The sequence below is a fragment of the Thalassophryne amazonica genome, chromosome 23, assembly GCF_902500255.1.
Source record: "Thalassophryne amazonica chromosome 23, fThaAma1.1, whole genome shotgun sequence".
Taxonomy (NCBI): Eukaryota; Metazoa; Chordata; class Actinopteri; order Batrachoidiformes; family Batrachoididae; genus Thalassophryne; species Thalassophryne amazonica.
Genome location: NC_047125.1, coordinates 35,356,359 through 35,382,317, shown reverse-complemented (window position 1 = coordinate 35,382,317; position 25,959 = coordinate 35,356,359). Strand labels below are relative to the sequence as shown.

Genomic DNA, 25,959 nt, shown 5'->3' with positions numbered 1-25,959 from the left:
GTTCCAACTCTTACAGTCAGGGTTAGAGTTAATTAGTTAAACCGTTCTACAGACGCACCTCCTGCCACTCTGTTGTCCGTCACTATGGCAACTATGAAAGGGGCGGGCCCAGTGACGTCCCAATCAGCTCAGAACAAAGTTTTTTAATGAAAAAAAACTACAAACAAACAAAGGATCGAATAGATGGATTAGTGGGCACATGAACTATATATTTCCCAAGTCAAGATTTTATATGAATCTCGACAAATTTAAAATTTAAGGTTGTTTTAAAAATAAGCTTGTGCTATTAATGTAAATGGTTTTGTAAAGAATAGGCAAAGTCTATGCTTTCATTGAGGGTTAGAGTTAGACTTTAAAGTTTTTTTGGAGGGGGGGAAATGATGTCACACGTGGCAACGCTTTTAAAGAAGTTTCGGGAAAAATCACAGCAGCGCCTGGTCGCCTTTTCCGACTAACTGATTGGTCGAATCCGCTGTCAATCCGACGTTTCCCGCGTTTGGTTGGACGACTCGATCGGTTTTATGGGGACGACGTGAGCGTCATCGCGAGAGTGGGCTGAGGGGAAAACGGGACTCAGGTCGGTTTTGCGGTTCGAACAGAACTCTTCAGAACCGCCGTGACAGTTCGAACATGTCTTCTTACGGGTTTTTGCTCCTGTTGGTCCTCTCCAGCCTGCACAGCTCCGTGTCGGCGGAGCAGCGGAGACTTTCTCCAGGTAAGGCCACTTCCGGCCGCAGTTAGCTTCGGATGCTAATAATTACGCCGTTATTCACCCGGAACGGTCCGGATCCACATTCACTACCTTCAGGACAATGACGATTCTTTGAAAGCTTTTATTTAGTTACGAAGAGTTATTTTGTGATCAAATCTTTTAATAACAAAAAATGCCCTACGATGCTGCTGGAACCTCCCAAGGGATCAATAAAGTTCTACCTAATCTATTTTTCATTAATTTCTGGTTAAAGTGATAATAGATTCTGTGATAAAACATAACATTAATTTTAGTGAAGAAAATGTCTTTTTGTGTTTCCCCTCAGACGAGCGGGCTAATAGTTGGGACTGGTGGACTGATCTGATCCGGATCAAACTGAGTCCATACTCCGGCTGAAATCAGTTTATGAACCTGGGTCACATTTAACCAGAACTTTAATCTGAAATACTCAAGTGTCAGACAGATTCAGGTTAAAGTTAATCAGTCAAATCATTGTTTTCTATCGATCTATAGAGCAGCCAGACGGTCTTCAAAGTGTTTTACAGTAAAAGATCGAGAATTCACAAAAATCAATCAATCAATCAACTTTTTTCTTATATAGCGCCAAATCACAACAAACAGTTGCCCCAAGGCGCTCCATATTGTAAGGCAAGGCCATACAATAATTATGAAAAACCCCAACGGTCAAAACGACCCCCTATGAGCAAGCACTTGGCCACAGTGGGAAGGAAAAACTCCCTTTTAACAGGAAGAAACCTCCAGCAGAACCAGGCTCAGGGAGGGGCAGTCTTCTGCTGAGACTGGTTGGGGCTGAGGGAAAGAACCAGGAAAAAGACATGCCGAGAAGGGGGGCAGAGATCGATCACTAATGATTAAATGCAGAGTGATGCATACGGAGCAAAAAGAGAAAGAAACAGTGCATCATGGGAACCCCCCACAGTCTACGTCTAAAGCAACATAACCAAGGGATGGTCCAGGGTCACCCGATCCAGCCCTAACTATAAGCCTTAGCGAAAAGGAAAGTTTTAAGCCTAATCTTAAAAGTAGAGAGGGTATCTGTCTCCCTGATCTGAATTGGGAGCTGGTTCCACAGGAGAGGAACCTGAAAGCTGAAGGCTGAAAAATGAAACAAACGAGTTAGAAGGGTACAGAAACAAAACATGTCACAGCACCAAAAGGTGTTCAAAGCCATTTTAAATCAAAGTCTTGAGCTTTGATTTAAAAAATGCTGGATCAGTGTGTAAATCGGGAAGTAACTGTTCCACAGTCTGGGTTCAGCTCCTGCTAAAACACCATCACCCCAGAGTTTGTATTTTAACCTCAGAACATATCACGCCGGCCAGACGCTTGGAATGTCCGACTGTAAGTGAGGAGAGTTAAAACTTCAGACAAGTAGGAAGGTGCAAGGCCTGTACGGGTGGTAGACAAGTGGTTAGTGTGTTTGGTTTCAGTGTGGAAGGTTCCCAGTTCAAACCCCACCCTGGCAGATAATGTAATGTGGGGTTGTGTCAGAGGGCATCCGGCGTAAAACTTGTGCCAAATCAACATGCAGATCCACCTTGGATCTGTGAGTGAGAACAAGGGAGCAGCCAAAGGGACTTACTTAGGAAGGTGTAAACAAACATTACAATCAATTCTAAAACGAATGGGAAGCCAGTGGAGTGAGTAAAATACAGGTGTAATATGCTCACTTCTGGAAGTGAGCATTAGAAGAGGAGCAGCAGCATTTTGCACAGGTTGAAGGCATGCAAGAGCAGACTGGGTAACACCAACATGAAGTGAGTTGTAGTCATCAAATCTGGAGCTGATGAAAGCATGAATGGCCATCAGAAGATCACGTCTACCGAGGAAGGACTTTACTTTAGACAGAAGATGTAGCTGAGAGAAAAAAAAAAAAAAAAAAAAAAACTTGCTTTAACAACTGAGCCTCGTTCAATGGTATGTTCCAGATTTCACCTAATTAAATATTCGTTCCATTGAAAGAATGTAAAAACATTCATTATTTGTTTTATATAACGGCTCAAATAGATCCTTGTCATTTGATATTTTATTCATTTATAAACAACAGAACTAAACAAGAGGAACTTACATTTTGGTGTTCCACTGCTGCTAAATTTCAAATTGTGACATGTAGTCCAGTGATGCTGTGCGCTGACTTTGGACCTCCATTTAAAAAAGACTGTAGTTCCTCAGTACAGCCAAAAATCACATCAGCTTTTCATCTGAACAACTCCTCATGCACCCAGATGGCTTATAGCAGAGTGGATTGTGTGTGTTACAAGAATTAGCAGAGTCAGTCAGCTCAATCAAATCATCGTCTCGGTAGAGTCGTCCCCTGCACGCATGCACAAGCAAACCGGGTCGGTGCTTGTCCGCACGTGTACTACTACAACAACAACAACAAAGACTACATGCTCAGTGCAGTGAGAAAAAAGATCAGAAATTAGCCCAGCTTTTCATTGTAACTTACTGCCAACAGCCTCCAGACAGCGCAGTGGATTTGTTTTCGTGTGCGCGCGCATGCGTGTTTGCAGAGTGCAGTGGTACTAAATGTATGGAACCAAATTGCACTGTAAATGCAATGCAACACAAATGGGATGAATAATCCATGTCATGTGACATACAAAGCACCAATCAAGTGACAAGGATCCAGTCATCTGTTATATAAAAACACCAATGAAATGGAGTTTGCAGATAGCTAGGCCAGCCTCTGACGTCACCGTGCTAATGTCCATGAAATGTCTTTTAAATCACTTTAGAGATGTTATCTGGTTCCAAGACAGCCTTTCCAGTTTTAGAAGTGTTTATTTGTGGCTAGCTTTTACATAATATATGAGAAACATGTTGTTATGTAAACACAAAGTAGTTTAGGGACGCCAGAGAAACCAGCCACTGATGTCACAGTGCCACTCAACTCTGATTGGCTGTCACCCCCACCCCTCAGGGGAGAACGAACAGAACAAGACATTTTAACCTCTTAGAATAGGCCAAGGTTAGGCATCTCTGAGCTTGTCCAAGGTCTGTGTCCCAAGAATGTTCCCTGTGAATTTGAAGTCCCCAGCAGTAATAGGACTGGACTTAAGGTGAGCACAGACAGACAGACAGACGGAGGCACGCAAAGCCTTCACAGTACCTGATAGCCATATTTGATGGCCTCGGGTAAAAAAATGTCTTTCAGCACTTTACCTGGAACAACATCTAAAGGACAACTTGCAGGTTTTGTGTGTCTCTCTACCTCACTAAGGAATGAAAGGGAGAGAGACAAACTGCTGGAGCACAGGAGAATGTGCACGAGTAACAGATCAACATTGCGTTCTGATCAGCATTCTGGCAGACTAACTTTGTCAATGCAAAAACTGAAGAAACTGCTCACAGATCATGGTTGCAGCATCCACCAGAACAGAAGGACATGGGTTTAAAACTGACTTTATATTCTGAAACAACACGTTGGTATGAGGATAACTGCTGGAAACAATACGACACAGATGCTGAAATTTTGCCTCCTTCACAACCTTCTAATAGTCAGACTGTCCCTCAGAATACCCAGAGACACCTGTAGTTTGTCCTTTTTCCACCTTCTCTCCACCTGTCTGCAGTGTTGCCTGGGGGCATGGGTTGAGACATTAACCAGGGGTCAGATCTTGATTTAGTGGATTTACAGCAAAAATCTTCTCTGAGAAGAGAGGATATTTCCTGGGAGTAATGAGATACCAGTCCATTCATGGCATAAAACTGAGGGTCCACGGAGATAGCAGAAAATAGTGGCTTACCATCAGATGGAGGAGCAATACATTCAAAAATAACGTAGGTGATCCGAGATAGCAGTGTCAGATATGTCATGAAGGGAAACTGACCCCATGAGAGATAATCAGGTCCAAAGTGTGTCCGAGATTATGTGTTGGTCCATCCACTGACTGAGTTAGTCCAAAAGGCTTTAAAAATCAGCCAGCTGAGTAGACGAATATTAAAATCACCGCAGTCCGAGAGTTTGTCATATTTTGGAAAGTCTGCCAACAACCGAGCGCCCATCAGTCTGCTGGGAGACACGTCTGAGCGTGTGAAGGTTCTCCTGCGCACAGCCCCGTCTGTAGATCCTCACAGACCAGCAATGAGAAATGGGGAACTCGGCATGCCGGACAGCCAGCTGGAGCCATTGGTAGCTAAACACCTGGGAACGCCGCATGTCATAGCAGTCATACGGCGTGAAGAATCCAGCCAATAAGTGGCCAGGGACGTGTGGATGAAGACAGGTACGCTCTGAGCTGAACACGGACTCCTCCTCTCTTCCTGTGTCTTCTGTGGTGATGACTCTGAGGTAATGTGCAGAGCGGCCAGTGTAGATAAGCAGCTACAGATGCCAAGAAAGATGGCAGCGTCGTCTTTGACTGTCTACAGAAGAAAGTTTTCTACAGAAACATGAACGTTGTTACGAGTCTGACGATCATACACCAGGAGCAGTGACACATTCTGTACAACGAAGAGCAGAATCAGGAAAAACTGAGTGCAGACGGCAAGACACATACAACGGTGCCATCTTGCTAATTAAGCTGAAGTTGGTTAAAGTTGAGGTTGAGTTGGCAGTTAATGATCATGAATAGATCCTTCCAGGAGAGTTTTGTCTGATCCATCGGTAAAATGTGACTGATCACTATTTTTTGGTTACAATAATTATTTTTCCCGCCAGGATCAGGACAGCGCCTTACATCCCATCCAGCTGGAGCTGTGGACTTTCACCTGCTTCAGGGATCAGAACTGGTACCGGTGGGCCCCTGTGGGACTAACTTTTGTTCTCAGTTCTATTATGGATGGCATTACCCTGACCTCTAGTAATACTGTGAGAAATCTTGGAGTCATTTTTGATCAGGATGTTGTGTGGGCCGCTGAAGAGGAGGTACTGCTGGCCCACTACCACCAGAGGGCGCCCTGCTTGGAGTGCGGGCTCCAAGCACGAGAGGGCGCCAGACCCAGAGGAAGTGACAGCTGTCACTCATTACTCCAGCTGTCACTCATCTACACCACCATATAAGCCGGACTGCAACTCCACCTCCCCGCCGAGAAATCGACTACCAGTACTAAGGTAATTTCTCTGCTGAATTTAAACTGTGACTTACGTCTGATCTGTTTGCAGCCGTTGTCCTGTGGTGCCCTTTCAACTGGGTTGGCGGTCAGTGAGAGAAGCGACGTCTTCGCCTCTCACTCCATCCAGATAAGTGGTTCCAGGAGCTGCTAGTGTGTTCCTAGGTTGGAGGTGGAGGTGCTTCCTCCCAACTGTGTTTGGACTGTTAATTACTGAGTGTGCGGACTCACACTCACACATCATCTTTCTGTTTTCTGCCAGCAGTACCAGGGTCGACAGCCGAAGACAGAGGCCACCTGGGGACTCGGGACTTGGCGGCTCCGGTGTTCTTCAGGCCGTTGGTGGTGGAGGCCGTGTGGGACGTGGCTTCTCTCTCGTCGGGCGTCTTCTATCTTCGAGCCTGCCCACACGTCACCTGGTATTTATTGACTGTGAATATTAAGACACGTTTCGTTGTGTAATATCACAACATTAAATTGTTACCTTTTGGCTTACTCATTGTCCGTTCATTTGCGCCCCCTGTTGTGGGTCCGTGCTACGACACCTTCCCAACAGGATTTCTCGGCCATCGTCATGGACTCCGAGGGGCATCAACTCCAGCTTGAACGGCCAATGGAAGAGCCAGGAGCGCAGGCGTCAGCGGGAGGCGGGTTGAGTGAGCTGCAGCAGATCTTAACCGCCTTCAAGGCCCGGTTAGAATTAGTGACCGAGCAGAGTGTCCTCCTTAATCGGAGGGTGGAGGCTCTCACCGCCAGGGTGGAAGCGCGCGATCAGGGTGCTGCTGCAGCCACTCCTCTGGCTGGTCCTGGGCCCGTATCAGACGTTCCACTGGTCGTTCAACGAACCCCCCACCGTCCCCTGAAGCATACATAAGCCCTCCGGAACCGTACGGGGGCTGTGTCGAGACGTGCACGGACTTCCTCATGCAGTGTTCGCTCGTCTTTTCACAGCGCCCCGTCATGTACGCATCAGACGCTAGCCGGGTGGCTTATGTTATTAATTTGCTTCGAGGAAAGGCACGCGCATGGGCTACGGCGCTTTGGGAGCAGAATTCACGGCTCCTAACGTCTTATACTGGGTTCGTACGGGAATTCAAACAAGTGTTTGATCATCCCAACAGAGGCGAGACCGCTTCGAACGTGCTGCTGTCGATGAGACAGGGGCGCCGTAGCGCAGCCGAGTATGCAGTCGACTTCCGCATCGCGGCAGCGAGGTCCGGCTGGAATAACGTTGCGCTCCGCGCCGCCTTTGTAAATGGACTGTCCCCGGTCCTTAAGGAGCACCTACTGGCCAAGGATGAACCGCGGGAATTCGACGGGCTGATCGATTTAGTTATACGTTTAGACAACCGTTTAAATGAGCATCGTCGGGAGCAGGCCGGGGGGCGTGACCGGGCACGAGCCGTCCCTCCCCCTTCCGGTTCCGACAAGGTGACGTCGTCCCCACGCTTCACTGCCAGAGAGCTCCGTGTGGCTACGGCTCCCCCTGCTGAGGAGGCTAGGGACACGAGCAGGGCCAAATTAAGATCAAAAATCAGACAAAGGAGGCTGGCCCGCGGGGAGTGTTTTGTCTGCGGCTCTTGCGAGCACATGCAGAGGGACTGCCCTAAAACGGTCAATCTACAACGCCCGTCCTTAGAAACTGGGCTAAGGGTGGGTCATAACACGCACGCGGGAAAACCCCGCAAATCTGCACGAATCCCAGTAACAATCCTTTGTGGGGATTTAACCCTTCATGCCCCAGCACTGATAGACACAGGGTCTGAAGGGAATCTGCTGGACAGCAGCTGGGTAAAGGAAGTAGGGCTCCCTCTGGTGGCTCTGCCGGCACCATTGCAGGTGCGAGCACTAGATGGCACCCTGCTTCCATTAATCACACATCAGACACAACCAGTGACTTTGGTTGTGTCTGGAATCACAGGGAGGAGATAGTGTTCCATGTAACACCTTCTACCTCCCGAGTGATTTTGGGCTTTCCATGGATGGTGAAGCACAATCCCTGGATTGATTGGCCGTCTGGGGTTGTGACGCAGTGGAGCGAAACCTGCCACCGGGAGTGCTTAGGATCCTCGGTTCCTCCCGGCACCACGGCTAATGAGGAGGTCAAAGTTCCCCCCAATCTATCGGCGGTGCCAAGGGAGTACCACGATCTTGCTGACGTTTTCAGCAAAGATCTGGCACTCACTCTTCCCCCGCACCGACCGTATGATTGTGCCATCGATTTGGTCCCGGGCGCTGAGTACCCGTCCAGTAGGTTGTACAACCTCTCACGTCCGGAACGCGAATCAATGGAGACCTACATCCGGGACTCCTTAGCTGCCGGGCTGATCCGGAACTCCACCTCCCCGATGGGTGCTGGTTTCTTTTTTGTGGGCAAGAAAGACGGCGGACTCCGTCCATGCATTGATTACAGAGGGCTGAACGAGATCACGGTTCGCAACCGATACCATTACCTCTGTTGGATTCAGTGTTCACGCCCCTGCATGGAGCCCGAATTTTCACAAAATTGGATCTTAGAAACGCGTACCACCTGGTTCGGGTCCGGAAGGGAGACGAATGGAAGACGGCATTCAACACCCCGTTAGGTCATTTTGAGTACCTGGTCATGCCGTTCGGCCTCACTAACGCCCCCGCGACGTTCCAAGCTTTGGTAAATGACGTCTTGCGGGACTTCCTGCATCGGTTCGTCTTCGTATATCTGGACGATATACTCATCTTTTCCCCGGACCCTGAGACCCATGTCCAGCATGTACGTCAGGTCCTACTGCGGTTGTTGGAGAACCAGCTGTTTGTGAAGGGCGAGAAGTGCGAGTTCCACCGCACTTCTTTGTCCTTCCTGGGGTTCATCATCTCCTCCAACTCCGTCGCCCCTGATCCGGCTAAGGTTGCGGCGGTGAGAGATTGGCCCCAACCGATAAGCCGCAGGAAACTACAGCAGTTCCTAGGCTTTGCAAATTTCTACAGGAGGTTTATTAAAGGTTACAGTCAGGTAGTTAGCCCCCTGACTGCCCTGACCTCCACCAAGGTCCCCTTCGCCTGGTCGGATCGGTGCGAAGCCGCGTTCCAGGAGTTGAAACGTCGGTTCTCGACTGCACCAGTTCTGGTGCAGCCTGATCCTGATTGCCAGTACATAGTAGAAGTGGACGCCTCTGACTCAGGGATAGGAGCCGTGCTGTCCCAGAGCGTGGAGGCTGATAAAGTCCTCCATCCTTGTGCCTTTTATTCCCGCAGGTTGACCCCAGCTGAACGGAACTATGACGTCGGCAATCGGGAACTTCTTGCGGTGAAGGAGGCTCTTGAAGAGTGGAGACACCTGCTGGAGGGGGCATCGTTGCCCTTCACGGTTTTCACGGACCATCGGAACCTGGAGTACATCCGGACCGCCAAGCGGCTGAACCCCAGGCAAGCCCGCTGGTCTCTGTTCTTCGGGCGCTTTGACTTCCAGATCACGTATCGCCCCGGGACCAAGAACCAAAAACCAGATGCATTGTCCCGGGTGCACGAAGAAGAAGCCAAAGCGGGGCTGTCGAACCCCACCGAGACCATCATCCCCGAGTCCACTGTCGTGGCCACCCTTACCTGGGACGTGGAGAAGACCGTCCGGGAGGCCCTGACAAGGAGCCCGGACCCGGGAACTGGCCCCAAGAACAGACTGTACGTCCCACCAGAGGCAAGAGCTGCCGTATTGGACTTCTGTCACGGGTCCAAGCTCTCCTGTCATCCCGGAGTGCGTAGGACCGTGGCAGGTAGTCCAGCAGCGCTTCTGGTGGGCGTCCCTGGAAACCGACGTCCGGGACTACGTCCAGGCCTGTACCATCTGCGCCAGGGGCAAGGCAGACCATCGGAGGACGACGGGACTCCTCCAACCCCTGCCAGTGCCTCATCGCCCCTGGTCTCACATCGGCCTGGACTTCATCACGGGCCTCCCGCCGTCCCAGGGCAACACCGTTATTCTCACGATAGTGGACCGGTTCTCCAAGGCGGCCCACTTCGTGGCCCTCCCGAAGCTCCCGACAGCCCAGGAGACGGCAGACCTCCTGGTCCACCACGTCATGCGGCTGCATGGGATACCATCGGACATTGTATCAGATCGTGGTCCCCAGTTCTCTTCGCAGGTGTGGAAGAGTTTCTGTAAGGAGCTGGGGGCCACCGTGAGTCTCTCGTCCGGGTACCACCCCCAGACCAACGGCCAGGCAGAGCGGGCTAACCAGGAGTTGGAACAGGCCCTTCGCTGCGTCACCTCCGCGCACCCGGCGGCCTGGAGTCACCATCTGGCCTGGATCGAGTATGCCCATAACAGCCAAGTCTCGTCTGCTACCGGCCTCTCCCCTTTTGAGGCATGTTTGGGGTTCCAGCCCCCATTGTTCCCGCTGGGTGGAGGGAGAGGTCGGTGTGCCCTCGGTCCAGGCCCACCTCAGGAGGTGCCGCCGGGTGTGGCGGACCGCCCGCTCTTCCCTGTTAAAGGCCCGGACAAGGGCCAAGACCCATGCGGACCGCCGACGTTCCCCGGCCCCCACGTACCAGCCCGGGCAGGAGGTGTGGCTGTCAACAAAGGACATCCCCCTCTGTGTGGACTCACCCAAATTAAAGGACAGGTACATCGGACCATTCCCCATCCTCAAGATCATCAACCCGGCCGCAGTGAAGCTCCGACTCCCAGCTTCACTGCGGATCCACCCTGTCTTCCACGTGTCCCGTATTAAGCCACACCACACCTCGCCCCTCTGTGCACCTGGACCTACTCCGCCTCCTGCCCGGCTCATCGACGGGGAGCCTGCTTGGACGGTCCGCAGGCTCCTGGACGTCCGTCGTAAGGGCCGGGGGTTCCAATATCTGGTGGACTGGGAGGGGTATGGACCTGAAGAACGCTCCTGGGTGAAGAGGAGCTTCATCCTGGACCCGGCCCTCCTGGCCGATTTCTACAGACGACACCCGGACAAGCCTGGTCGGGCGCCAGGAGGCGCCCGTTGAGGGGGGGGTCCTGTTGTGTGGGCTGCTGAAGAGGAGGTACTGCTGGCCCACTACCACCAGAGGGCGCCCTGCTTGGAGTGCGGGCTCCAAGCACGAGAGGGCGCCAGACCCAGAGGAAGTGACAGCTGTCACTCATTACTCCAGCTGTCACTCATCTACACCACCATATAAGCCGGACTGCAACTCCACCTCCCCGCCGAGAAATCGACTACCAGTACTAAGGTAATTTCTCTGCTGAATTTAAACTGTGACTTACGTCTGATCTGTTTGCAGCCGTTGTCCTGTGGTGCCCTTTCAACTGGGTTGGCGGTCAGTGAGAGAAGCGACGTCTTCGCCTCTCACTCCATCCAGATAAGTGGTTCCAGGAGCTGCTAGTGTGTTCCTAGGTTGGAGGTGGAGGTGCTTCCTCCCAACTGTGTTTGGACTGTTAATTACTGAGTGTGCGGACTCACACTCACACATCATCTTTCTGTTTTCTGCCAGCAGTACCAGGGTCGACAGCCGAAGACAGAGGCCACCTGGGGACTCGGGACTTGGCGGCTCCGGTGTTCTTCAGGCCGTTGGTGGTGGAGGCCGTGTGGGACGCGGCTTCTCTCTCGTCGGGCGTCTTCTATCTTCGAGCCTGCCCACACGTCACCTGGTGTTTATTGACTGTGAATATTAAGACACGTTTCGTTGTGTAATATCACAACATTAAATTGTTGCCTTTTGGCTTACTCATTGTCCGTTCATTTGCGCCCCCTGTTGTGGGTCCGTGCTGCGACACCTTCCCAACACAGGATATGTCATTCAAAGCGCACATTAAACAAATATGTAGGACTGCTTCTTTGCATTTACGCAATATCTCTAAAATTAGAAAGGTCTTGTCTCAGAGTGATGCTGAAAAACTAATTCATGCATTTATTTCCTCTAGGCTGGACTATTGTAATTCATTATCAGGTTGTCCTAAAAGTTCCCTGAAAAGCCTTCAGTTAATTCAAAATGCTGCAGCTAGAGTACTGACAGGGACTAGAAGGAGAGAGCATATCTCACCCATATTGGCCTCTCTTCATTGGCTTCCTGTTAATTCTAGAATAGAATTTAAAATTCTTCTTCTTACTTATAAGGTTTTGAATAATCAGGTCCCATCTTATCTTAGGGACCTCATAGTACCATATCACCCCAATAGAGCGCTTCGCTCTCAGACTGCAGACTTACTTGTAGTTCCTAGGGTTTGTAAGAGTAGAATGGGAGGCAGAGCCTTCAGCTTTCAGGCTCCTCTCCTGTGGAACCAGCTCCCAATTCAGATCAGGGAGACAGACACCCTCTCTACTTTTAAGATTAGGCTTAAAACTTTCCTTTTTGCTAAAGCTTATAGTTAGGGCTGGATCAGGTGACCCTGAACCATCCCTTAGTTATGCTGCTATAGACTTAGACTGCTGGGGGGTTCCCATGATGCACTGAGTGTTTCTTTCTCTTTTTGCTCTGTATGCACCACTCTGCATTTAATCATTAGTGATTGATCTCTGCTCTCTTCCACAGCATGTCTTTTTCCTGATTCTCTCCTTCAGCCCCAACCAGTCCCAGCAGAAGACTGCCCCTCCCTGAGCCTGGTTCTGCTGGAGGTTTCTTCCTGTTAAAAGGGAGTTTTTCCTTCCCACTGTCACCAAGTGCTTGCTCACAGGGGGTCGTTTTGACCGTTGGGGTTTTTCCGTAATTATTGTATGGCTTTTGCCTTACAATATAAAGCGCCTTGGGGCAACTGTTTGTTGTGATTTGGCGCTATATAAATAAAATTGATTGATTGATATTATTGTCACCTCTGGTGTCAGGGTCACGAGACAGGAAGGAGCCGTGTCACTCTCAGATTGTAGATGTTAAACGATGGTCAAGAACGTGGATGTGAGAGCCACCCGCATGTCTGGTCAAACTGGTTTTCATTACAGGTCGTTATGATGCTGAATGTGGGACTGACACCTGTCCAGCATGAGGACAGATGTCTCAAGGGCCAGATTTATATTCTAAATTATATGACGGCAGGGATCAGCGTCAAGAGGCTCTTCAACACCGAGACATCTTTGACTAGTTCACATCCAGTGGGTGTTCCTGCAGTCTCCATCAGCACAGAAGACAACATCCTAAGGCGCATCAGGTGGACTTATCCCAGGATTCCACAGTGAACCAGATGAGAGGCTGTGAACTCCACTGGACGGGATGCCAGTCTCTTGCCTTGTCCTTTGATAGGACATCTTAGCTGGGGAAATGACCTGCGATGGGCTGTGTCCACAGGGAGAGTGAGACCTTCTTGGTGCCTTGAAACCCCTCTGAATCTGTATGTTATTGAATGTATAACAGAGGGTCTCCAGCAGGGTAAAACAAAACTGTCCAATCAGTGGCCTGATGAACGCATCACTGTGTGCAGATAACCTGCTGGTGATCACCGTGGCAACAGAAGAGACAGATGGCTTCAAGCGCCTCATGAGAACAGCCAGAGAGTTCAACTACACGGTGAAGGTAAGACATTCAGGCCGAGCAAAGCCGTGGGCCTCAACACGGGGCCCGGTCCCCTCCCGAGGGGTCACACTGTGACTAATAGGTCGGGGGGGGGGGTAAATGCGGACAGTCGTGGGTTTGATTCCCAGTTCTGGCTGAAGGTCAGTGTGTGGCAGTAGCAGACGTTAAAAACGGAAACATTAGCGAACCTCATTGTGCATCATCGGCTGTCAGGGACACCATGGAGAACGGTTCTGTGTCTGTGTGCAGGTTCTTGGACTTGGGGAGGACTGGAAGGGTGGCGATGTGGCTCGGACGGTGGGCGGAGGTCAAAAGGTCAGGTGGCTGAAGAAGGAGCTGCTGAAGCATGCAGACAAACAGGACATGGTGATCATGTTTGTGGACAGGTAACCTCATCGTGTCTTTGTTCTTCTGAGTTCAGGGAGTAATCGGACTCCTCTGTCCCACTTTGTAGTCATCGAACCCGACACAGATGCATTCACAACCCTCAAGTATCAATAAAATCTGACATCCTTTTATTGTCATGCTGCTGTGGTTCAGAAGTCACATGATTGAAGTGGTGTCGTCACTTCCATGAGCTCCAGAAGGACAAAAGAGGACTGACGTTCACAAGTTTGAGACCAGACTCTGCAAGTTAACTCAGTCATTAAAGCATTACTAATAATCCAGTGTGTGCACTCAGCTAGCCTCCAATAACTGAAAAAACAGACAACCATCGACAGTGAACCAGCAGTCCAGATGGAAATTAAACCATGTTTTCCAAACCTTGCACATGTGGTTATGAACACTGTCCTGTTTTAACGACAGCAGGCCTCTCTGGGGATACTAACTTTTTATCGTATGCTACATCCAGGGATTAAATTTCTCTGTTGCTATGACGGATTTCCCTCAATTGGGCTGCCAAAAGGCAGGTTTCTAGTTGACTCCATCCTGACACAGAATCAAGGCTGGATGAAAGATATAAAATTTACTGCGTTCAAAAATCGATTTTTTTTTTCTCCCCTCCTGGCAGGGAGTGGTGTCCATGTGCAGGAGGGGGGGACAGTGTGTTCGAGGGTCTCACAACGAGCAAAGTGCAGAATTTTGTGAACATATTTTTAATCTTTTCTTTCAGTCTATTCTGAGCATCTGAGTGTCCTCGCTGTGGTTAAACTAAAAACAGCTGCATTAACAACAAACTTTTTTCTCCCGTAATACACCTAAAATCTCTTTCTGAGGATGACATGACGTAGAATAGGCTGATAAAACCTTACGTTTCAATCAGAGTGTGCTTTCCACATAAATACACAATTTCTTGATTGTCCTCTCACAATACCTCTTGATTAAAGGACCACTTTTGAAGACCTTTTTCATAATACTACTACTACTACTACTACTAATAACAATTTTAACTAAAATGGTTAAATCCATATTTCTCTAAGTCTTACTGTAGTTCTGGACTAATTTAATTGATGAGCCATAAAAAAAAAAAAAATTTAGTTGGTTAAACTTTTCTCCATAACTAAAGTGGGATGTGAACCGATTCTTTTCGGGTATCGTTAAGACACTATTCGATCCACCGACATCAATAGTCTTTTTGCTTAACGATTCCCTCATCGGTCCTTCAGTGCAGCCGTTGTTTTGGGGGGTGTTTATTGGGAAAATGATCATGTCTCTACGTTGATTACAGAACCCCTGCAGGGTCTGTAATCAACTGTTTCTGCAGCGCTGCTCTTCTTTGAAGCAATGAAGCATTGATCTGACCCACTGCTTTGTGGTTCTTTGTTTTATTTCACTTTCTTAACCCTCTGGGATCCAAGGGCATTTTTTGGACAGTTCACTCGCCTGGCATAAATGTTTTATTATTGCTGTTAACAGCTCTTCCTGCATCCCACAATCAGGTTTTATGTGTTTTTTTCAGGACAGCCTGTACTTTCAGAATATATCTATGTTTTTGTTGTGTTTTATAAGTGTAATAAAGGTTTACAATCAAAAATAGGCAAGGAAAAAAAGTGAAAAAAATTTTTCCCACACATTCAAAACACACAGCAAACTATAGCAACTGTTTTGACACTTTATAAAAGTAATTTGAGGTCTTGTGTGAAAGTCTGTACAACAAAAAGGTTCAAACGACAAACAAATGCACATTTTGAACAATATATACAAAATGGTCTATGCGTTTTATTGTCCATTGATATGGTAAACAATGCTTTAGCAGAGAAAGCAACAGAGTTATCCAGTAACATTCACATGCAAACTAGTGGAGCAATCCTGATAGTTACACATTCTGAGCACGTGAGATTGTCATCAGAGGCTCTCCGTCTGCTCCTGCTTTCACTGATCGCTGTGCGTAATGGTGCAGGGCGCACTGAGTATGTACTCATTGGAGCTATTCAAACGTGCCAACTAGTAACATCACTCCTGAAAATGATCTTTGGCTTTTCACGTGAGGAAAATCTGCCCTACGATTGGATTTTGGAAAACCATGTGACGGTGAACCAATTCTGATTGGACACTCACATTGCACACGTAATCACACAGCTTCTATGAGGAGTACAAAGATGGCCGATGGCTGGCTCGAACGTCCGCGTCGTTAACTTTTCAGCAAAAAAAAGTATGTTTCTCTCTCATATCATTCAAAAGTTATTTATAATTTAGTAAAGCTTGGTCTTAGCCGTCGTATACGACGCCGTTGGCCCCAGAGGTTCATTTTTCCCAGCTAAAACCCAAAAGCATATGTCTGAATAATATTTACGTTTTTTTAATGTTATTCTGACCTGTTATGGTCTTCTGAAACAGTTGATGTATTTTTTAACTTAAAAACGGGACAGATGCTAATGCGTTAGCATGTCTACGGCATTTTCAATGTTAAAGTTAGCATTAAGCTGTTCGCATCTCAGCACATTTGTGTGCATTTGTTTTCTGTATAATAATTAATGGCTCAGCGTTTGTTGTAAGAGTCAAATGTATAACAAATTGTAATGTTTTTAATTTATTTTGTTTATATAATAGCAACAACAGCAACAACAGTAGTAATAATATCTAATAATGCTACAATACAATTTTAGAGAAAGACAAAAAGAACCTGATTAAAAACACAACAGTAAAGATAAAACCAATTAACAATGAAAGTAAATGTTTCCTGTGAACACCTAGTGACTCTTACACCTCCACTTTATCCATGTCTTATTTAAGTTTAATGACAATTTGTTTAAGGTCAAACCATATTTTCAGTTTGTTAATTTCTTCAGTGATTTCCTCCAGAACTATCTGCCAATCTAGAAAACTGCATCCTAGTAAGAGCAGAATACTACTGGAAAGAAGTTGTTTTTTTTTTCTCACCTAAATGGATGCTGCACTCAGTCTAGTTTATCGTCTGGAATAGTCCCAGATTGCATTTCAGAGCTTCTAGAATTCAAACATTTTCGTGTGGGTGGTAATTTTGGACCCTGCAGCGGGTCTGTAATCAACTTTTCTGCAGCGCAGCTTTGCTTTGAACCTTGAACCAATCGAAGCAGTGGTTTGCAGATTGAAGCAATGCTTCGATCATTTGTTTCGTTTATTCTTTCGCTTAATTTTCCCCCGCTAAAACCCTAAAGAGCATACGTCTGAGTATTATTTACCTTTATGTTAAACCGACCTGTTATGATCTTCTGAAACAGTTGATGTATTTTATAACAAACACGGGAGCGATGCTAACGTGTTAGCATGTCTAAGGCATTTTCAATGTTAAAAGTTAGCATTAAGCAGTTGCAGCTGTCAGCACGTTCGGGTGCAGAATCGTCCTCCATTCTGTTCACACAGCTCCAAACAGTGCACGGCTCTCTGACAAGTCAATTTAGAATGATAGAGTCCAGTCTGAATCAATAACTTCAAAGAGAAACACAGTTTTGTTTATTTTTATTAATGTCCAGAGATCAAGGATACAGTGACTAATTTCATATGTATTTACTTTAAGACTCAATGAAATACGTAGAAAACCTGTAAAGTCTACTTTTAGTTCAAAATTCACGAGGTATCGATAAGGAATCGGTGAGTCACTTTGTGCAGATTAAAGTTACTAACTGGGACTCCTGTCTTGTTGCTAGAAAGAAATGAGAATTGTCCTCCGTTCTGTTCACACAGCTCCCAACACTGCGCGGCTCTCTGACGAGTCAAGTTAGAACGATAAAATCCAGTCGGAATTAATAACTTCAAAGTGAAATGCCATTTAAATCAAATGACACCTCTTTCCAAATGTTGTAATACAAACAAACTGCAATTGATCAAAACGTTTTTGTTTTTTTTTTCCCACCCCCCAAAATGAGACGTCCTGTGCTGACGTGCAGCAGCCGGCTCAGCGGTACGGAGAGACATTCATGCCAAAATGTCTGAAAGGAAATGCTTTTGACAAAAACTACAGATTGTTTTTTTGTTTTTTTTTTATGTCCAGAGATCAAGGATCCAGTGACCAATTTCATATTTATTTAAGACTCAATAAAATGTTGACATAGAAAATCTGTAAAGCCTACTTTTAGTACACAGAAAATTCACAAGAGGTATTGATAAGGAATCGGATCGATGTGGCATTGATAGATAAAATCTTATCAATACCCATCCCTAGTTAAGATGAGGGAAGCCAAAAATTACGGCTCTTGTGGTTCATAATCTGATCAAACAAATATGTAAGTTGTGATATCAATTTTGGTTAGAGACAAAAAAAAAAGAAAAAAAGGTGAAAATACAAATACATTAAGCAGAACAACTAAACTGAGGGGATCAGAAAATAGAACCATCAAAAACCCAAAATTCTCTGGGGGTCTTGAGCGGCTGCCAGGTGCCCCCCCCCCCCCCGGGCTACAGGCCTGAGGTTTTAATTGGTGTTGAATGAAGTAAAAGCTACCCCCTTAAAATGTGTTTATCCTGAAGTATTTAAATAATGTGCAAGTCTTTCTATAATTTGATGCTGCTTTAGAAAAGAGCAGCAACATTTAGTGAGTGAAATAGAATCTGTTCAGCGCAAAAACAGTTTGCTCTTTTCTTCACTGTCTCCACCTTGTTTTACCTTAAACTCTGGGACACGACCACAAAAGGGTTTCTGCAAACAGATCGATGGTGAACAGATTAAGATTTGGACATGAAAAAAAATTTCAGTCAGTAGATATTTTTATTCTTTGCTTTAATCCCTGTTGGTCCACTGTAAACAGACTTGGGACATTTTAAAGGTCCCTGATCTCACCTGGAAACAGGAGCATCTCAACACATAAAACTTTAAACTCTGCTCTTAGAGCCACAGGTGTGATGTCATCAGCACGGCCATGAGAGCTTTGTTTTATTTTTGTTCATTTGTACCGTTTGGAATGTAACCAAGTTTTCAAAAGCAAACCGTTTGTCCAAGCTGAGCACAACACGCGTGTGCCAACGACTTCCAAACACGACGCCCGTTGGAAAAACGTGATTCTTTAATGTTACGTTGTTCTTGACATTATCTTTTTGACGTCACAGTTGTTTCCTTTTCACACATTAAAACCACAAAGTGATGGATGATTTATACTTTAAAGGCTGTGTGAAACCAACAAACTGATTCAGTTTCACATCACTTTACAGCAGCTACGAGTGTTAAAACCATTCACACCGGTTCTCGTCTGCAGACATGTTCAAAGTGTGTCCTTGGTTTGATAAGGGTTAGAACTAATTACAGGGCTGTCTCCAAACGGATTCAAACCATTTTTAAGACCATTTCAGATTGATTAGAAGAGTTTAAATCTGACTCATCGAAAACAAGTTTACCTCACAACATGGAATAAACCATTTGAAGTGGATGTTTACACAGTTAGCCTTACCTTAGCCTAGCTGCCCCACGACACAGCCACTATGGAGGAGGAGGGCGAGAACCAGCCTAACCACTGACAGTCTGAAGAGGAGGACACTGTAAACCCAGAAACCACGCCCCCCCCTTTCCCCTCCTGCAGTTATGATGTCATCTTTGCATCGGGTCCAAAGGAGCTGCTGTCCAAGTTTTCCCGTACGGGTCACAGAGTGGTTTTCTCTGCAGAGGGATTCTGCTGGCCTGACCAGAGACTGGAATCCAAATACCCAGAGGTGCATGCTGGGAAACGCTTCCTCAACTCAGGAGGTAAGACCACCACACTGATCCTTCTGAACAAGAACTCTGCCATGCGGTTCAGCCCAGTTCATGGTTCTGGACTTTTTGTTCAGGTTTTATTGGCTTTGCGCCGGACCTCAGCGCCCTGGTCCAGCAGTGGAAGTACAAAGACGATGACGATGACCAGCTCTTCTACACCAGGATCTACCTGGACAAGGCGCAGCGGGTAAAGTCCAGCTGGAACCTGCTTTTGGATCAGAACTGCCACAGCACAAACTCTAATGTCTGCTTCTTTGTCTCTTCAGACCAAATTCAACATGACTCTGGACCATCGAGCCAGAATTTTCCAGAACCTGAATGGAGCCGTTGGTGAGAAATCCAACATAAAGTGTGTCTGAAGTCACATACAGGGGGCAGCAGAGAGTCGGGATTTAAAATGCTCTCACTGTCTGCCAGACGAGGTCGTGCTGAAGTTCGAGAGGGCAAAGGTCAGGGCCAGGAACGTTGCCTATGACACGCTTCCTGTTATCATCCACGGCAATGGGCCCACAAAGGTAAACACAGGAAGTTTAAAAAAAAAAAAGCTGAAAATTGTATGAGTTTTGAAGAATGTGGGAGGAAAAAAAGTGTTTTGATTGAGAAAAAAAAAACAGAAATTACATTTTTTAATGTTTGGTCTTCCTTGTTTTACATTATTTCCAGATGTGGCAGTTTTTGCTCAGTGCACACATTAGCTTTGCATTGATGCAGAAAGCTTTGCTCGTGTTGTCATTTTACAAAAAACAACCTGGAGGCAAAGTTTTCTCAGACGGAGCCGGAGTTTGGGCTCAGTGTGCTGCTCTGCTTGTGTTCCCCTCTGAACACTCAAAGTCTGCAACAAACTGTTTAAAAAGGGAAACAACAGATGGATTTTGTTACTCACCGGAACCACAACAGACATGTGACTGCTTTCACCTGCAGTGCTTAGCATTAGCATCCTGTGCTAACACCACCTGACCTCAGCACCGCGTGTCTCAGCTGGTTCACAAACACAAAGTTAACGAACAGACGCTGCACCACCAGTCAGTCATTAGTGTCTCCGCCCGCCACACAAAGACTGTCCACTGGTCACCTGACATTGGAGGAAGAGCCAGATTAAAAAAAAAAAAAAAAAACCCTCAATGCCACACAAACACACTTAATAAAACCAGACTAATATTTTGCTGTTTTCAGCAGGATTTGGCAACATGAGCAGTGCTGAATTTGGCCCAAACTGTCAACCACCTTGTGTCAACAAATTCAGGTCAATTAAAAGTGAAAAAAATTCACACAAAATTAAATGAAAAATTATTTTCTGGTGTTTGTGTAACAAATTTATATTTAATGATTGAATTTAATAAATGAAAAGGTACATTTTTCATATTATTCTGTAAAAGTTTTGTTTTATTTCCTTTTATTTACATTTTTCTTTATTCTGGGTTTTATATTTTCCACTTTATATCAGTTTACAGTAAGTTTCATGTTTAAAACTGAAATAGTTTGATGTCACAAAACAGAAACTTGTGGAGGTCTTTGTTTTCATGGGCAGTGAAACATTTCACGCCCCCTACAGGCAAGAAGTGGATATTATTGATTTCTTTTCATCCATAAAGGAGTTTCTCTCTCGGTGAATGTACACGACTCTGTGTGTGCGCGCAGCTGCAGCTGAACTACCTCAGTAACTACGTTCCCACGGCGTGGACCTACGAGCACGGCTGTGGTTTCTGTGACGACGACCTGCTGCTCTTCAGCGATGTCCCCGTATGTACCGATACGCTCACACCACGTGGCGCGCTTGGCGGCACACGCTAACTGCATGCCTGTTCACAGGATGATGAGATGCCTCTGGTGCATATCGCCATCTTCATCGAGCACGCCACGCCCTTCCTGGAGGAGTTCCTGGAGCGCTTGACCACACTGAAGTACCCGCTGGAAAGGACACGCCTCTTCATCCACAACAATGTAGGACACGTAAACACACACGCAAACGTGTCACTTCCTGTCAACTCTTATTGGCGCCTTGTGTTCTTACAATAAGAACCAGACCCAGGAAAAGGAGTGGTTCTGGTGCCTGATGAAACCTGCTCAGCGCTGGTTCTCAGCCATGGTCATGTGATGGCGCTGTGGGTGTGTCAAATATGGAGCAGTTAGCATGAACGTTTTCCCATCATTTTTCTTTGGATCAACAATTCTGGCAGACAGAAGACGATGACCCAGCTGGACAACTAAGACTCCGTCCAAGTCTTGTACCGGGCTTAGGTTCATCAGAACCGGGGATCCTGGTTCTCTGTGACTAATGTGGGCTTCATGTTACAGGTTGTGTACCACGAGCGCCACATCCAGAAGTTCTGGGAGCAGTACCGGGCTGTGTTCCCCGACGCCGTCATGATTGGACCGGAGGAGAACCTGCAGGAGGACAAGGCCAGAACCATGTTTGTGTGAGTGGAACCCATCAGAACACACACACGGCCCGAGTCCACACTGTTGAAGGTCCTGTAGTTCCACAGCACAGCACTTCCTTCCTGTTCCTCCTGTGTGTCACAGTCATGTTAAAGCACACAAGTTTAACATGGTTTATGTTTACGTTTGGTAAACATTTGGGGGTCAGAATCATGACTGTGGGACAAACCCTGTGAAGACACCAAAGGACAGGAGACAAATGCACTTTTTTTGTCTGCAGTGGTTAACCGGTTTAATTCACCACAGATTTCAGCGTGTGGGCATTGATCACCGATCGGTGATTATTCATGATGCCTAATCAGCTTCAAGTTTGTCGTCATTATTCTTCCTTTAATTAGAAACAGGATGGTGCCTCCTCCATTTCATCTCCAAGCTGCACTGTGAGTAATTACTACAATTACTGTCTGTCTGTGCGTTTGTCTGTCTGTCTCTGTGTGTTTGTGCACAGCGAGGTGTGTAAGAAGTCTCCAGAGTGTGATTACTACTTCAGCATGGACTCTGATGTGGCTCTGACGAACCCGGACACACTGAGGGTCCTGATGGAGGAAAACAAGTAGGTGACCCCCCCCCACACACACACACAGCGGTTTTCTTTGTCCTGATGTGTGCTGCTGCTCGGCAGGTCTGTCATCGCCCCCATGTTGTCCAGACACGGGAAGCTGTGGAGTAACTTCTGGGGCGCTCTGAGTCCTGAAGGATACTATTCCAGATCTGAGGACTACATCGAGATCGTCCAGGGAAAGAGGATGTAGGTCGCGCGCCCAAACCTTTGTGCACTGTAGCTGTTTTTTGGTGACATGTGCGCTGACAAACCGTTGCACTGCAGCGGCCTGTGGAATGTCCCTTACATCACTCAGGCCTACCTGATCAAAGGCAGCGTGCTGCGGTCCAAATTGGCCCAGGTCAGCCTGTACACTGCCGACGGCACCGACCCCGACATGGCCTTCTGCAAGAGCGTCAGGGAACAGGTGAGGCAGGACGCCACACCTCAGCATGCAGAGGGACAGACGCGTGGGCGCCACTAACCCTCAGCTTCTTGCCTGTGCAGGGAGTCTTCATGTTTGTGTCCAACAGGGACGAGTTCGGCCGTTTGGTGTCCTCGTCCAACTTCAACACATCCAGACTGCACCCGGACATGTGGCAGATCTTTGACAACCCCGTGGTCAGTCACAAAGCACACACACTAACATACAGAGGCTTCAGTGAGAACATGTGACTTGTGCTCACCTGAATGTGTTTTTTTTTTTTAGGACTGGAAGGAGAAGTACGTCCATGAGAACTACTCCAGGATCTTTGAAGATGACAAACGCTTTGTGGAGCAGGTAAAGACAGTGAGCACAGCCAGTCAAGGGCTGGGGGCGTGGCCTGTAGCTGCCTGCCCATAATGAAGTCAAAACTTGTTCTTAAAAGTCCTGGGGGACATTTTACTGGAAAATCTTGGACTCAGAATCAGTTTTCATGAATGTTAGAGCTGGAGTACAAGTCCTAAAGGGGCGGGGCCAGAGCCTTAAGTCTTCTGTGTCTTCCAGCCGTGTCCAGATGTTTACTGGTTTCCAGCCTTCTCAGACAAGATGTGTGATGATCTGGTGGAGACTATGGAGGACTTTGGGCAGTGGTCCGGAGGTTCACACAAGGTAACGTGTTCTTACTTTGGAGTGTGTTGTTTTGTTTTTTTTTTGAAGTGTGCCGTGAATTCTTCTCGTCCCACCCCCCGTCAGGACGAGCGTCTGGCCGGTGGCTATGAGAACGTTCCCACCGTGGACATCCACATGAACCAGATTGGCTTCGAGAAGGAGTGGCTCAAGTTCCTCAAAGAATACATCGCCCCTGTCACCGAAAAACTCTATCCTGGGTATTACGCCAAGGTACACACAGCGCAGCCGTACACACAGAACTACTCCAAAGGAAGAGTTTTCCAGAGGTACTGACAGCTTCAGATGTGTTTTTTCCGTCATATCCAGTTGGAGTCTGTGTTGGCGTCCATGTTGTCCGTTTCAGCCAGTTAGTCCTGAACACTGTCCAGAGTGCGGCAGCAGAACCCGACCACTGGAGTCCTGGTACTTGTGACAGAATCTTGTTGTCCTCGACTAACAATTAAAAGCCCTGTTCCTTTGTTGAACAGGAACCTTTGTGGACGGTACTGTGATGTTTGTGGAATCAGCATCCATGACTGACTTCCTGGACTTGGCCATCAGAAGTGCATCTGTTTGTATGTGGTGAAAGTGTTGAACTTAAGGTGTCTGAAATGTTCATAGGTCAGGTCTGAGAGTGTCCACCACACCAGGTCCTGGATGGCAACCACCCAAGCAGAGAGCTGGTACATCCCCTTGTCTCCAAAGTAACTATCAGTCTGCTTCTGCCAGGTGAGACATGGGCATGTCTTTGACCTTCTCCAGTGTGTCCTGGATCACGTCCAGAGAAACTCCCCACATGGACTAAATGTGGCATTTGATGTTCCCTCACTGTGTCAGTGATTCTCCTCATCTGAGTCTCACTAAGTTACCACTCATTGGACACCAAGTCATTCCAGCAGGACCCAAAGATCCTCCACAGGGACCTGGGACCAAAGACATCCAGTCCTCACCTGAGGACACCAGTTAGAGTCAAACTCAGTTATTTTTTTTCTTTTATTCTTCCTGTTGTCAGGCTCACGCCATCATGAACTTTGTGGTTCGTTACCGTCCTGATGAGCAGCCATCACTGCGGCCGCATCACGACTCGTCAACCTTCACCATCAACATCGCCCTCAACAGGAAGGACATAGACTATGAGGTACACAGACACACAGGGTAATGAGTGAAGGTCACATGGACTTTGAGCAGCACCTGAACACGTGGTTCTAATACTTTGGAGTGTTAACTTTAAACAGGAACTCTGTGGTGAATCAGTAATCACTAAAGTTCTAATCTAATTAACCAGTCAGCGAGTCCGACCGGCTGCTTCACATCGCCGTGTGATTCTAGTCCTCGTCTGTTTTTCAGGGCGGCGGCTGCAGATTCTTGCGTTACGAGTGTAAGGTGGAGTCTCCCAGGAAGGGGTGGTCCTTCATGCACCCGGGACGCCTCACGCACTACCACGAAGGCCTCCCCACCACCAGGGGGACCCGCTACATCATGGTGTCATTTGTGGATCCCTAGAGCCCCTCGGCTGCCAACTGTGTGTGCGCATGTCAAAACGAGCCAGTCAGATATGCAAGTGAGGAGGCCCCACCCCTTCAGCATCCAGTGTCCGATCAATCAGAGCGCTCTGCAGCCATATGAGAGGACGGAGAAATATCCACGATGTCCATGTCACAGTGGACTGTCTCAGATCCTCTCTTCAGTGTCTTACGTGTGTTTTGTGGAAAGAGTCACTGAAGGACATTTCAAAATAAGCTGCATTATTTCTATGATGTTGAGGTTAATTTTCACTGCGCTGCCTGATTAGTTTTCTTTGAAATGCTGCAGATTTCACATTCAATGTCACTGAAGTGTAGAATCCTGCAGGGGGCGCTCTCCGTTTGGTAATGAGCACAGAGCCGTATATAAGACCTTATAGAGCGCCCTCTGCAGGTTGACAGCATGTGCCTCCAGCATGTCATCGGTTCTTCATCAATCAGGGAAATAAAAACTTTTGTTTTATAGTTTTTATTTTAAAACTGCTCCAGAAAGCATGTTTTGGATTTTTGGGTGTGATTGTATAAAAACATCTAATCAGGAGGTGGTTGAAGGTCGACTCAAACTCCAGAGTTTTATTTTTAAATTAAGATAGCGGGAAACAGTAAAGGGCTTTTATATTTTTCATATGCGTTTTTGACATTTTCTTAATGTGTTTGATCACCAGAAATCATTTTTGTGACTGACAAACTGCAGTTTTTAGTTTTGACCTTGAAAAACTAAGTTTAAATATTTTTGTAGTTGACGAGATTCATTGTTTTCTTTGTGCTTTAAATTATTAAAGAATAAAGTTTAATCAATGACGTCAGTTCATTTTTATATGAACCATGCAGCAGATAAAAACTTTGTTAAAAACAAATCCATCACTTTAACTCCCGGTGAATCGTGGCAGATATTGATTATTAATTGTGACGTTAATCTGATAGATGGATCGCTGTTGTTTACTTCCGTCTTTCCCGCGCGTGCGCACACAGACGGTGGGCAGAAAAGTCCAGACTACAAGCAGGTGC

At 47.0% G+C, this 25,959-nt stretch overlaps 1 protein-coding gene across 1 annotated transcript; it reads left to right on the top strand.

Annotated features, from left to right (window-relative positions):
* Positions 1-537: 537 nt before the first annotated feature.
* plod3 (procollagen-lysine, 2-oxoglutarate 5-dioxygenase 3) lies at positions 538-25,750 on the top strand. Its single transcript, XM_034164550.1, has 19 exons — positions 538-715; positions 13,161-13,252; positions 13,502-13,638; positions 19,183-19,346; positions 19,430-19,542; positions 19,622-19,685; positions 19,773-19,870; positions 20,994-21,095; positions 21,165-21,296; positions 21,651-21,772; positions 22,243-22,347; positions 22,417-22,542; positions 22,621-22,762; positions 22,843-22,956; positions 23,045-23,116; positions 23,324-23,428; positions 23,513-23,659; positions 24,441-24,566; positions 24,776-25,750. Exons 1-19 carry the CDS (start codon positions 631-633, stop codon positions 24,929-24,931), a joined length of 2,202 nt encoding a protein of 733 aa, XP_034020441.1. The 5' UTR covers positions 538-630; the 3' UTR covers positions 24,932-25,750.
* The last annotated feature ends 209 nt before the right edge of the window (positions 25,751-25,959 follow it).

Excerpts from the sequence above, each read along its gene's own strand:
- plod3 (XM_034164550.1), top strand. The coding sequence starts at position 631 with ATGTCTTCTTACGGGTTTTTGCTCCTGTTGGTCCTCTCCAGCCTGCAC. Across the intron at positions 13,253-13,501 it reads AGTTCAACTACACGGTGAAG|GTTCTTGGACTTGGGGAGGA; the intron begins GTAAGACATTCA and ends GTCTGTGTGCAG. Across the intron at positions 19,543-19,621 it reads ACCTGGACAAGGCGCAGCGG|ACCAAATTCAACATGACTCT; the intron begins GTAAAGTCCAGC and ends TTGTCTCTTCAG.